The sequence below is a fragment of the Dunckerocampus dactyliophorus genome, chromosome 21, assembly GCF_027744805.1.
Source record: "Dunckerocampus dactyliophorus isolate RoL2022-P2 chromosome 21, RoL_Ddac_1.1, whole genome shotgun sequence".
Classification (NCBI taxonomy): domain Eukaryota; kingdom Metazoa; phylum Chordata; class Actinopteri; order Syngnathiformes; family Syngnathidae; genus Dunckerocampus; species Dunckerocampus dactyliophorus.
In genome coordinates this window covers 2909606-2922937 of record NC_072839.1, presented here as the reverse complement: position 1 = coordinate 2922937, position 13332 = coordinate 2909606, and the positions used below count along the sequence as shown (strand labels likewise).

Genomic DNA, 13332 nt, shown 5'->3' with positions numbered 1-13332 from the left:
CGCCTCTGCTTTCTTGTCCACTGAGTCGAGCAGAATCGAGTTTCATGTTCATGTTTGCGTAACTCGTCATATGCACCGCTCCACCTTTTGACTCGCTGTTTTTAGTGCGAAAATCATCCAACGGCGTCTAACCGCCGAGAGAGCTCTTGTCAGTCGAAGATCCTTTTGTAATGCTTCGTCTCGGCGCGTTTGACAGCGTGAGTCACACACCAAGGCTGACTTCCTCTCTGTGTGGCACTTGTAGCCTTTTTCCCAGGACACGGGACTTCTCTTATGCGGTGGTCTTAGGCTGGAAGCTCCTCACAGTTCAAACGAATGTTGATCTTTCACGTTCAGTTGTGGAAAATTTGACGTGTGAGATGTAGGGAACACAGGGACTGTCATAGACATAACCACTCCATTTTGTTGTCAGAAGCTGTGTGCCTCTATCCCTCGCCACTTCGAATTTTGCAGCTTCAAATATCACGATTTTTCATAAAAATACTAATCATACTGTTCCGTGGTTGAGTACGGCCTATTGTAAGTATTTTTTTAAAAAAAGCACATTTAAGTAAATTGTACCTACTTATTGCCTAAACTGAGCATTTTTAAGCATAAAAATTGCTAAATTAAGTAAATACAAACATAAGGCATTCAGAAGAGGCTTTCCAAAACACACACTGGTTACTAGGTGGCAGTGATATTACTGTAATGTTCAGTGAGAGACACAAGCACCAGACTTTATCGCCACAGGAAGAGGCTTTTATTGCAGGTTTGAATGATCTCACAATAGGCACAATAATCCCTAACAGCCTACTGTTGCAGTGGTATCCCACACCACGCTAAAACTAATCTTTGAACCGCCGACGTCACTTCCTGTCTGCCCCTCCCTCAGCTCCCTAGCACCGGAACACATTTACAGCAACACAAAATGTCTTTCTCTTATGTCTACTATTTTGGGACCCAGGAGTGTAAAGGTGACTATAGGGATGTTATTTCATGTCTGGAGGGTTCTAATGTTTAAAAACCTTATTTAGGTCGTAAATAGGTTTTCCATGCTCTAACTACAAAAATTCTTTATGTGGCTGCCGCCCCCCACAGTGAACATTGCTGTGAAAAGATGGTGTATTTATATAACGTATAATGCTTTGCAGCCTTGTCGCTATCATGGAATAGTGTTTAGAAGACATTATGTGAACAAGACATGACCTACTCTGTTCTGTGGCAACTATGACGCTGAGGTCATTCTTCCTTGTTTTGTGTACCGGAGGAATAGCATCCTTTCTCAAAATGAGTTTATACCGTACTTTCAAGTGAAATGCTTCTTGTAAAGGTGTTCCTTTTAGAAAAAGTAATCAGTGAAATGATCACTGCAAAGAAAAGAACTGGAGGTTGCCGTCCGTCTTACTATCATTCTCTCAACTTGCTTTTTGTGGATTGTTTGAAACCTTCCTCTTTTTGAAAAAGAAAACATACTTACAGTGTCACTCGGATACTGTAAACATCCAGCAGCAACACATTTTCGCACAACTGCTATTTTGATGAAAAAAAAAATATACTGAACCAAGTCGATGATCTACCTCCAGAAGCCTTTGTTTCCTCCGCTTTAGCTGAGAAGTGTCACCCAGGTGACGTCATTTCTGGGAATTAGGCTGAACTGTGAGAACTAGTTCGTCATGGCTGCTGCCATGAAGTATAAATGTAATTTTTGCAAATTAACCGGTTGCTTTCAAAAATCGAGCTATGTGTGTGTGTGTGTGTGTGTGTGTGTGTGTGTGTGTGTGTGTGTGTATATGTATGTGTGTGTGTGTATATATATATATATATATATATATATATATATATATAAAAACAGTTAATTCATCATGTCAGGGACCTTTTTAAAATGGTATTGACTGATATGATCAAAGCGCTAGCATTGTACTGTCTTTTTCTGCTCAGTCCCTGCAAATGCCTCATGAAGGCATGAAAAGTAAAATTAGGAAAATGGCGCCAGTGTGTTTTGGATTTAAAACAAAGGAACTCATTTTCCCTCTTGATGACAATGAACATAAAACAGCGGGTCACAATATAATACTTTTAATGAGGACAGCGGGGTTTGCTTTCAGGCCAATTCTTTCTCATCCAGCCAAGTTGGCACTCCAAGGGCACAGAGGTTCAGATACTTTCTTTTTTTTTTGGGTTCCAAGTTATGTGGCATAAATATACACATGATGGAATTATTTTGGAAAGGATTATACAGCCCCAATTTTCGTTTTTGTTTTCAGTGAGATAATCAAAGACCATATTGGAGCAGCTGTTATTACTTCCATGTATTTTTATTTTTATTTTTTTAACCTAGTAACCAAACCATCTTTGTGTTACCAAGCTCCCTCTAAGTAATACTATTGTTAAATGTTCATATTTGGAAGTGATACACGATGTGTCACCATTAGTCAGCCGTTACGAGAGCCCTGGGGTCATTTTATTGGGGTGGGGGGCTCTGATTTCTCCTGAGCCAAGCGTGGAAGGAGGGCCCCAAGACTGATTACGGTACTTGCACAAGGACGCTTTAATCTCACGTTCAAAATTGAAACCACAACAAGCTGGTAGAAACAATGGATGCTCTCAGTTCTGACACTCTTGATTAAAATGGGCAACAAAGCATCGCTCTTGTGCGCTGCGCTGGTTTTGATTTGCAAAGCTGCTTGTGGGTCAAGTCGCTTGTCGTGTATGGAATGTAATGTTCAACTTTCCTTCACTAATGACTTTAATGATGGCGTATACGTTGCTACGCACTGTATATGCGGCTTGGCTTGGTGAATAGAACCGCCTTTTACGAGAAACGTCGTGCTGTAATTAGTAGAGCTGCAATTATCTAATTGACAGCTATTTTGGCATTCGATTTGCTTTTTTTTTAATGTAAATATCCTGATTTCAGATGCTCTAATTTTCCTTAGTCGTCCATGAAAGCAGACCTATTATCTTTCCTTTTAGGTAGCAGGTTACTCCATGCATCTGCTTCATTGATCAACATTATTGTAAAAATGGCATCAAAGCTCGACTGCTTGCTGACTTGCTGTTTTTGGGTTTCTGTGTTGAGGCTGCATCTCTCCAAGTCACTGGTGTGGCTTAAGTGACGGGAGGAAAAGCTCTGACACCATCTGGTGCCACCTGTTGGTTTGGCTGCGTGAAAATCTCTAGAATATGCTATTTGATGCAGGGGTTAGTGCGCTAATTTTACTCAATTTTATTCACTCATTTGATGTTTTTGTCACTACGTTATCTCCAAATGCTTATATTTCCATATTACCATACTTGTTACTGTATGCTGACACGACTACTGGCTCTTTGCAGTGGCGCATCCCACCCAATGAGAAAGCAGTCATGGTCTCTTGGGAAAGCAATGTTGATGATGGTTCCTGATTTATTTTAGTAGTCTTTCATTTCAGTTACCACCCCAAGCAAATGTCATGAGAAAGCCCTTGCTCTAATATCTCACTTTGCTGTGGTGTCTATCTCAAGTCCTTGTCCTAGAAAACCCTGGGCCACATTTGTTTGGTCTTTACTTGACTACATTGGCTTTTTTTTTTTTTTTACGTCACATCGTTATGAATTTGTGCATTAGCAGTTGCGTGAGACAGAGAGGAAGAAAAGCAATTAATGATGAACGCAGGGAATGAAGTATGAGGGGAGGAGGGAGGTAAAACAAGTACATGTCTGGCATGAGATTGGAAGAAAATGCAGCTGGAGGAAGAGCAAGCCTGTCCAAGTTATTTTTTTTCTTTTTTCTTCTCTCTCCACACAAAGTTCTGTCACTCTTTTGCTCTCAAAGCAGCCCCCATCCGGCTCTGTTGCATTGTGTTGATGCTTGTGTGCGACTGTATAGTGAAAGTCTCCAACTGTTTGCGTGTGTGGTCACTCGTTGTAATGGTGATGCAAAGAGAGCTGCGTGTCATGTTTTTCTTTCTTTGCCCACGCCAAGTGTATGATGCTCAACTTGGATACATATGTTTTCATCCAAAAGACAAGAACGGCAACATGCGCTCTGTAATGCAAAGCACCACCCTTTTATGCTGCATTTAGCATTCCTCCAGCATATTTGGAGTTCCCCAGCGTTCTGGGATAATAATTCTCATTTTCAACCACAAAACCCAAAGTTGGATTTTACAGGGTAATAATGTCTATCTGCTGTTCCTTAATTAATTGCAGAGTACGTTACTCATGTAATTAATCGGTAAACCTATGAAAACAGGCGTTTTTTTTCCATGAGAAATGCAAATCCAATGAAAAACCCCAAAATATGAGCATAAAACAGATTTGATAGAATTACAGTTTTACATGACAAAAATGGGGAAATACACACAGTAGAAATGACAAATTAAATGGATAAATCGGGCTGCACGGTGACCTAGTGGTTGGCATATTGGCCACACAGGAGATCTCGAAGATCTGAGTTTGCATGCTCTCCCGTGCATGGGTTTTCTCTGGGTACTCCGTTTTCCTCCCACATTCTAAAAAGCGTGCATTTGAGGTTAACACCTGGGTATGAATGAGTGTTGAATGGTTGTTTCAAGATTCAAGATTCAAGATTCAAGATTCAAGAGAGTTTTATTGTCATGTGCATGGTAAAACAGCAGTTATACCATGCAATGAAAATCTTATTCTGTTCATTCTCCCAAGGAAAAGAAAGAAAAACACAAGAAAGAATAAGAACATAAGAAACATAAACACATATACATAAATACCAAGAAATTAAGCAACAACAACAGAAGAGACATTAATGCAAGTAAATAATACAAATAAATAAATAAATAAATAAAGTGCTATGAGTGTGTGTTGCGTGTGGCGTGTCTGAGTGCTTCATTGAGAAGCCTGATGGCCTGTGGGTAAAAGCTGTTTGCCAGCCTTGTGGTCCTGGACTTCAAACTCCTGTAGCGTCTGCCTGATGGCAGGAGTGTGAATAATGAGTGTTGTGGATGTGTGCTGTCCTTGATGAGGTTGTGTGTTCTGCGTAGGACTCTAGATGTATAAATGTCTTGCAGTGAGGGGAGGGCTGCCCCAACAATGTTCTGTGAGGTCTTGATCACCCGCTGGAGTGCCTTCCTATCACGTGTTGTACAGTTACCGTACCAAACAGTGATGGAGGCGGTAAGGACACTTTCGATGGTGCATCTGTAGAAGCAACTCAGGATTGTGGTGGACATGCCAAATTTCCTCAGTCTTCTCAGGAAGTACAGTCTCCTTTGGGACTTCTTCAGAATTTGTTGGGTGTTGTGAGACCAGGTGAGGTCCTCGCTGATGTGTGTGCCAAGGAACTTGAAGGTTTTCACCCTCTCCACCTCAGTCTCACCAATAAACAGGGGTCTATGTGGCTCCTTTTCCCTTGTTCTTGGGTCGATGATCATCTCTTTAGTCTTATCTGTATTGAGAAGGAGATTGTTATCACGACACCAAGCTATGAGGTCCGCCACCTCTCTTCTGTATGATGTTTCAACACCACCAGTGATCAGTCCGATGACTGTAGTGTCATCCGCAAATTTAATGATGCTGGTGTTGTTCTGGGAGGCCACGCAATCGTAGGTGAAGAGCGTGTAGAGGAGTGGACTCAGCACACACCCCTGTGGGGTCCCAGTGCTCACAATTCTTGAGCTGGATGTGCGGTTGTGGACTCTGACTGACTGGGGTCTGCCTGTGAGAAAGTTAAACACCCAGTTACAGAGGGAGGGAGACAGGCCAAGTGTGAGGAGCTTATTTGTGAGTTTGTGGGGGCTGACTGTATTAAAAGCGGAGCTATAGTCTATAAATAGCATTCTGACGTATGTGTCCTGGCCCTGTAGGTGAGAAAGGGCTGTGTGGATGGCAGTGTTGACTGCATCATCCGTGGACCGGTTCTGGCGATATGCAAACTGTAGAGGGTCCACAGTTGCCGCCGGGATGCTCTTTTTGATGTGGGTCATGACTATTCTTTCAAAGCACTTCATAACAATAGGAGTGAGTGCTATAGGGCGATAGTCATTCAAGCAGGTCACGTTGCTCTTCTTGGGTACGGGCACTATGGTGGTGGACTTAAAGCAGGTCGGTACAGATGCTTGTGCAAGCGACAGGTTAAATATGTCAGCAAGCACATCAGCTAGCTCTGATGAGCAAACCCGAAGTGCACGTTTGTTTGTCTATATGTGCCCTACAATTGGCTGCCCTGCCTCTCGCCCAAAGTCAGCTGGGATAGGCATACCCCCGTGACCCTAGTGAGGACAAGCAGCATCGAAAATGAATGAATGAATAAATGGACATGAACATTTAACATCACAATTCCCCCACAACATGTGTTCACTAAGGAACCTTCACATTACAATTCTATTATATAGTTTCTCACCTTTGCAACTTTTTTTTGCAGACGTCCTGAGTAAAAATGCACAGATGCCTCAGAAAATATGCAGTGCGCTTGAACGCCTCATCAGCACTCGGTGCAGTGCTTGAAAGAAGACTGAGTTCATTGTTCTGTGAACAAATATCACACACACACACACACACACACACACACACACAAAGATGATTAAAGAACCACTATACATTCCGCAGAGACTGAGTTACCAGCGCGTGTGTCCTTCGTTTGGACACTCGGCTAGTTTGTTAGGCACCCTGTTTGGTCGTTGATAACCAAGACACATTTGTAACAATTTTCGTCTCAAACCAGGGCGTACCAAAACGTACGTTCCACTGTACTTTCGATAAACCAACTCATGACTAGTAACAAAATATACCTTGGCATTGTGTTACAGCCGTGCAGCAAGCCTGCAAACTCCATGAAGCTGTAAATACACGTATACTGTACGTCCCTGAACCACACAAATGTGGTGGGTTTTTTAGGTTTTAAGTACCTGGCATCATGAACTCCTGTCTGCAGGGGTCAAATTCAGCAACGTGGTCAAATGATTACTCATGACGAGCAACCAATACAGAAAGTACTTTTGCTTGCCACACTGACAAAATGTCACCTTGTCATTTGCAGGAGTAATTGAACGGCCGTAGTTCTCGTTTCCCATTACGACAGTTTGACGAATCAAAGACTTTCAGCGTGTTTGGTGTGTGATTGCCGGTTCATTTGTATCATGAAATGGCAACACTGCGGGCTGCAAGGTAGCTAATGCCCTTTAAAGTCCAGTAAATCCCTCACTACTAAATGCTGACGTGCTGCAATATAAGATAGTGAGTTATACCTTCTGCATACAGTACCACATACACGCCATCACACAAACACTGTGGTGGGGTTTTTATTATTTGTATTCTTTCTCTCCCCCTTTCAGCAGTTTGTACACCCTCCCTATAGGTGCCCTAGCCTCTGTTGTAGGAATAACAATAATAATTGATAACACATACTGTACATGCAGAGCCAGCCAGCATGCACTGATGGGATTTTCTTGCCTTTCTTGTGCGCATGATTTTGTTGTGTGTATGTGTGTTCTCCCGTGTTCTTGGCTCGCTCGTGTGGGTTTAAGCCCTCTTTCCCATGTTGTAGATTAGGGTCTCCCACAGGCCTCCCTTTCTATATCCCCCTTTTCCGTTCTCTATTTTGCTCGCCTTTTTCATCCGCCGTGTTATCCCTCAATCTCTTCCTCCCTGCACCTGTACGCCGCGCTCCAGCCCCAGCTGCTCCCATCTTAGCTCGACGCCGTTGGCCAGAGCCCATGTTGCACTTGGCACGTCCTCAGAGACCCCGGGGCCGTTCTTGACGTGCGAGGGCCAGGCAGACCGCCGCCCCGGGAAGGCTCCTGTGGCCAGGAGGAGCTGAGAGCAGATGGATGAGAAGGATGGCTTTGGGCTGGTTAAGAACCTCCTGCCGTTCTGGGACCAAAATGCTTTTTCTAAGTCCGCTTGCACCCGGAGATTGAGGAAATAAGTGAAGAGATGGTCAGAAAAATGATAGATATGTTTATTTCGAGGCTCTTGTTAGGAAAGAAGCGATATCGTAGGCTGGAGGTATGTGGACAACCCGTCTGTCATCCAGCTCTTCAAGTCACGTGCACGCTTGAGTCGACATCGACATACAAAGTCGGCCATAGAATTTGAGACCCGAGGTGACAACTAGAGGCTGTTCCTAATGTGGAATAGTTAGGCATCATTTGAATTGGAACAATTATGATTCCAGTTCCTCTTTTTGATTCCGGTTTCTCGAGATTCTCGATTTCAGATTCTTTTAAAAGGCAAGGTCATAAAAGCACTAACCACAGTTGAATGAAATGTCTGAACTTGTTAATTTTTTTTCTATGTACCATTTATGAAGTTTACTATGAATTCCTCACATGGCTGTATACAACCAGTATATAAATATCAAACAGAGCAAATACCTTTGTGGCTTCTTCTTTGTTGGCATTTGTGGATTTTTGTTCCGGTCGGCGGACTGGGCGTCAAAACTAGAAATCACAATTTGAACGATCCTGGAGAATCTGCCGTGGGTTCTTTTATCGCCTGTTTCTCCAATATGTTTTTGTCCAAAGTCACGAGTCATGGCTCGCTTCGACAGAACCGCTTACGTTTATATCGGCAAACTGGTTCCTCTGTACAACAAAATGATCCATGTTGTTCCAGTTTGCATTCTAAAGAACCACACGAGCCGCTATATAAGTGTGAGCTACAGTACTGGATGGAATGTCCGCATTGCTCTCAACACAAGACGGTTGCCAGGTGTTCTTAAGCTTCTGGAAATGAGTTGAAACATATACAGTACATGGGAAAATAGAGCTGCACGGTGTGAAGATACTCCTGGAACGCTTGTTTTGATTGACTCTTAAATTCCTCCAATGTGAATGTATTTCTGAGAATAATCATGTAGCGCATGTCTGCCACATATGGGGGCTTATGTGTTCTCATGACTGAGTGTATATGCTGGCAGGGAAGTATAAGAAGCGGATATTAAAAACATTGGATTCCTCCTCCCATCTCTTGTTAGCTTTCCCACTATTTTTCTCTTTGCTTGCCGTCCATTCTGCAGACACCCCCACCTCCTTGACCCAGGAGGGGGTATCACCACATGGACTTGCAGACCGCTCTATCAAGTCGGTGACAGCTCAGTCCCACTCTGTCAGGACCCAATGAAAGGGAAGAAAATCTATGTTGAGGGCCAGAAGAAAGAGGAGAGGATAGATGTGTCCTTGCTCTTTGTTTGGCAACTGTAAAGTGGGAAAGAACGGCAAGCGATTAGTCAGGTGATTGGGCGACGGGGTATTGTGTAGTAATTGACCCTAATGTGGATGCGGATGAACTTTTAATTTCACAATGCTATTAAATGCTTTAAATCTTCTCATAATGTTCACGCGTCTCCTGTGCTTGTCATGGCTTTAAAGGTGAACAAAGAGGTTCATTGTGGGGACAAACAGCTCCTAATTGTGTGTGTTGTTTTGTTTTTTTTTTTTTTAAGTCTGCAAGTTTTGCCCCTTTTTCCAGGTACCATTATCCTGTTCCCAAGATCTTCTACGTGCAGCTGTCTGTGGGGAGTCACGAGTTCATCGGGGAGGGACGCACTCGCCAGGCTGCCAGACACAACGCTGCCATGAAGGCTTTGCAAGCCCTCCGCAATAAACCCATCCCTGAAAGACCGCCACAGGTGACCACGCACAAAACTGCTTTGAAGCAGTGCAGCATACCAGGATGAAACCAACATAATGTAACATTTATTATTTTTATTTTAAATTTCACCAAAAGCTTCTAAAATATACTTCGAAAGAATGGTGGCGTGACCAGTGTTAAAATAAAAAATTAATAATATATGAGAAAATGTTTCAGATGCACTGGCAGCCTGTTGGTTTGCATGTATAAACCTATCCTAGACCAGGCTTATATTATCTCTTTTCTTGGGGGGGAAAAAAATTACTGGCCATAAAAGTATGGGATATATAATCAACCATTCCAAGGTTTGTCATTTTCACCATCGTATTTTTTCATGCTGGGCAGGTAATGCTTTAAGTAGGGCTGTCAAATGATGAAAAAATGTAATCAGTTTTCAAATTAATTAATCGTGTGAAATTCATTAATCATGGTTTTGCTTTGGACGTGGCACCGTACACTAGAGACTAGGGATGGGACAGGACCATACACCAGATTTGGCCTACGAGGCCAGATTTTAACACTACTTTTAAGAAAAGTCCAAATAAAAAATAGAAAAAAAAGTCAATATAAAGCAATTTACACATTGAATTTCTACTGCACTCTTCTGCACTCCGTGTGTATGTAAGCGGCCCCGCCTCCACCCACCAAAACAGACTGTATGACTGGTGACAAAAAGGCTCACTCGTTCATGTCGTTCCATGGAAGACGAGGAAAACACACATGCATGCACATGGCAATATGTTAAGGGTGGCAAAATTATCGAGTTCATTTTTATTCCGTGATTAATTAATTTTATTATCCTAGGCCTAGTGCCCACAAGCAGTTGTTTTTTTTTGTTTTGTTTTTTTTCCCCCAACTGAGGAATCTTGTCACATTTTAATCTTGCTAGATCTTGTGACACATAGACAAATATCTTGTTTTATCTTCAAAGTTTAGTGCATGTACTTTATGTTCACCTCTCATAATACGGGTATTTTGCCCAGTGTGGCACGGCATCTCATGACGTGACTGTAGCTCTTCTTTCACAAGCGATCTCACAGCGTGAATCACGTCATATCAAGTCACACAACGAGGTAAGTTGGAGCCCAAAGGCAAAGACTGCAGCCGTTCGTACTGGGAGTCCTTGTTATGTTGTTGCTTTCATGAAAAATGAATTTGTCTGTTAGGAACAGAGGGTTTCTGTAGTGGTCCTCCTGTGTGATGGGTTGTTTACACAAGAAGGGAACATACAAGCTTCTCTTTTCTCTCCTGGCTGACGCACACCTCCTCTAAATGTATAATTTTATCACATGGTTGGATGCAGTCATGGGCAGTTAATTTGAAAAACTGCAACATTTATTGGAAAATCGTTTGTCGTGGTTTCTTTTTTTTTTTAAATCCCCAAATCTCAGATATGCTTAGCATTCAAATGAAAAGTCCAGTGTTCCAACTTTTGAACTACGGATGCTCCATCAATACCGATCAACCGAGAGTGAGTGACAGACCGATCACATGGGTTAACTGTACATTTTTCTATTTTTTATATGGGTGCTATTGGCCACAATGAACTGGCGATACCACCGTGATAAGGCTGGACTCACTGACAGTATGAGTGTTTTGAGGACAAGACATCTCATCCATCCATCTTCTACGCCGCTCATCCTCACTAGGGTCGTAGGTATGCTGGAGCCTATCTCAGCTGACTTTGGGCGAGAGGCGGGGTACACCCTGGACCGGTCGCCAATGGACCGATACTGATCGGTAGCTGATTGATGGGAGCATCCCGAATTTCAACCTTTAAGTGGCTTTCAGATGGGATATACTATGTCCTGTCTATGCACTTGACCGTCATGTCCTTATTGATTTGATCAACAAAAAACTCTTTCCCATCAGCATGTAGCACATATTTGCTATATTGATGATTGTTTCATTTTTCTCTGCTAGGACCCAGAAGAAAATGTAGAGAGTGAGGAAGGCGCCGACGCCAGCAAATCAGAGATCAGCCTGGTTTATGAAATTGCCCTGAAGAGGAACTTGACTGTCAACTTTGAGGTGAGCTCTAGTTGTCTTGGATGTGATGCATTAGGAAAATGTTAGCTTGGGAGCCTGTGTTTGTGCTGCAGTCATGCTGATAACGTCTCTGACTGAGTATTATGGAATGCAAACATTGAACACTCAGACTTAAGGTTTGAATCATCATCAGAATGCTTTAGAGTGGTCACTTGCACTTTGGGAAATTCTTGGGGAAACTCATCTTGTAACAAGTTTCCGGGACACTGAAGTTGCTACATTGATGTGGTCCTAATGGCTCTGATATTGACTCAGCTGATAAGTTGCATCCGCTACAGTAAGATGAATGTCCAGCTATTTTAAGTCCAGTCGCCTCCCACCCGTTCACGCTTCCAATTTCACAGCTTCACTCACGGTTTTCAAAAATATATTAATGAATAAATCATGCTGTTTTGTGGTTGAATACGGCCTATTATTCGTCAAAACATATACATATTTAAGCAAACATTATGTATTTTTTTGCCTAAATTAAGCATTTGCAAGAATAAGAGTGGGTAAGTGAACCAAAATACAAATATCAGGCATTGAAAAGACTCATTGAAAGATATTAATGATATCTAATACTCGACACAAACGCAGGCTTGTATTGCAAGTTTGAATGATCTTACAAGAGGCACAATGATCCCGAATAAAACACAAGACACAAATCAACACAACCTGAACAGCCGGCTTCTTGGCAAAGTGTCTTGACTATTCATGCTGAAATGTTATTTATAATATTGGAATTAACCGATGCGTCTGATCTCCTCCTGTGAATGACAGAGACGATGGACGGACTCTCATGCGTAGACACCCAAGGCTATTTGGATCAGGTGATAAGCATGTGGAAGACTTGTGTTGAAGACGAGGCCTCCAGCAGATAATCATAGCATGTCCGTGTGACATTAATGGGAGTCTTATCAGAAATGCATATGTACGTACATATGTACACGTGTGTGTGTGTGTGTGCTTGCGGCGCAAGCAAGGCGGACATCTGCAGTGAACAGCTACGTTCATTTTTTGGCTACATTTGCTGATATTCTTTTAGCTACACTTGCTGACAGCAAGCAATGGATTGGGAAAACTCCGCCAGTGGTATAGACATTTTCCAATACGTGAATTATACTGGGTCGGACCGGCCCCATCCCTAGCTGTGACCCTGAACATGATATAAAAAAATGGATGGATGGATGGACGGATGGCATGCCATAATGGATAAGATATCTGACTGACCTTGCTCAAGACAGGGATTTTAGAAGGTTTCATTGTTTTGGAAGTATTTGACTTGGACTCATCACAAGTTTTCCTAAAACCAATGAGGAGGTTGCGGGATGTCCTTACATGACCCGCCTGGTTTGTTCTCCTTGGCTTTCGCCATTTCTCAGATGACTTTATCCAGTAATCTCTCCTCCATCGCCCTTTCTCCTTCTTCCCAGCACTGGAAGGTGCCAAAAACAAGGGAGGCTCAGTTTATTTTGTGCCCCCTCCCTTCCGCCTTTGAATCCTTCCTTTCCCCTCCTCACATCATCCCTCCCCAAAAAACACAAGGTGATAGTACTGTATTTGTTATAAAGCACTTGGATTGGGGAGGGGAGGAAGGGAGGGAGACGCTACTTTTTCTGGTGATGTTGTGTGCTAATGAGAGTTTACACAACTTTGGAAAGTTATCCAGAAAGCTGTCCTGTCCACCCCACACCCCCGTTTCTTTTTTTTTGGGGGGGGGGGGTTCAAAACACATTT

General features: G+C 42.7%; 1 protein-coding gene across 1 annotated transcript in view; it reads left to right on the top strand.

Moving 5' to 3' along the window:
- The window catches only part of stau2 (staufen double-stranded RNA binding protein 2), an 87321-nt gene that overhangs the window by 12842 nt on the left and 61147 nt on the right, over positions 1-13332 (top strand). The window contains exons 6-7 of the mRNA XM_054766357.1: positions 9403-9562; positions 11488-11595. Coding sequence (XP_054622332.1) covers positions 9403-9562; positions 11488-11595 — 268 coding nt within the window. The remainder of the gene's footprint in view (positions 1-9402; positions 9563-11487; positions 11596-13332) is intronic.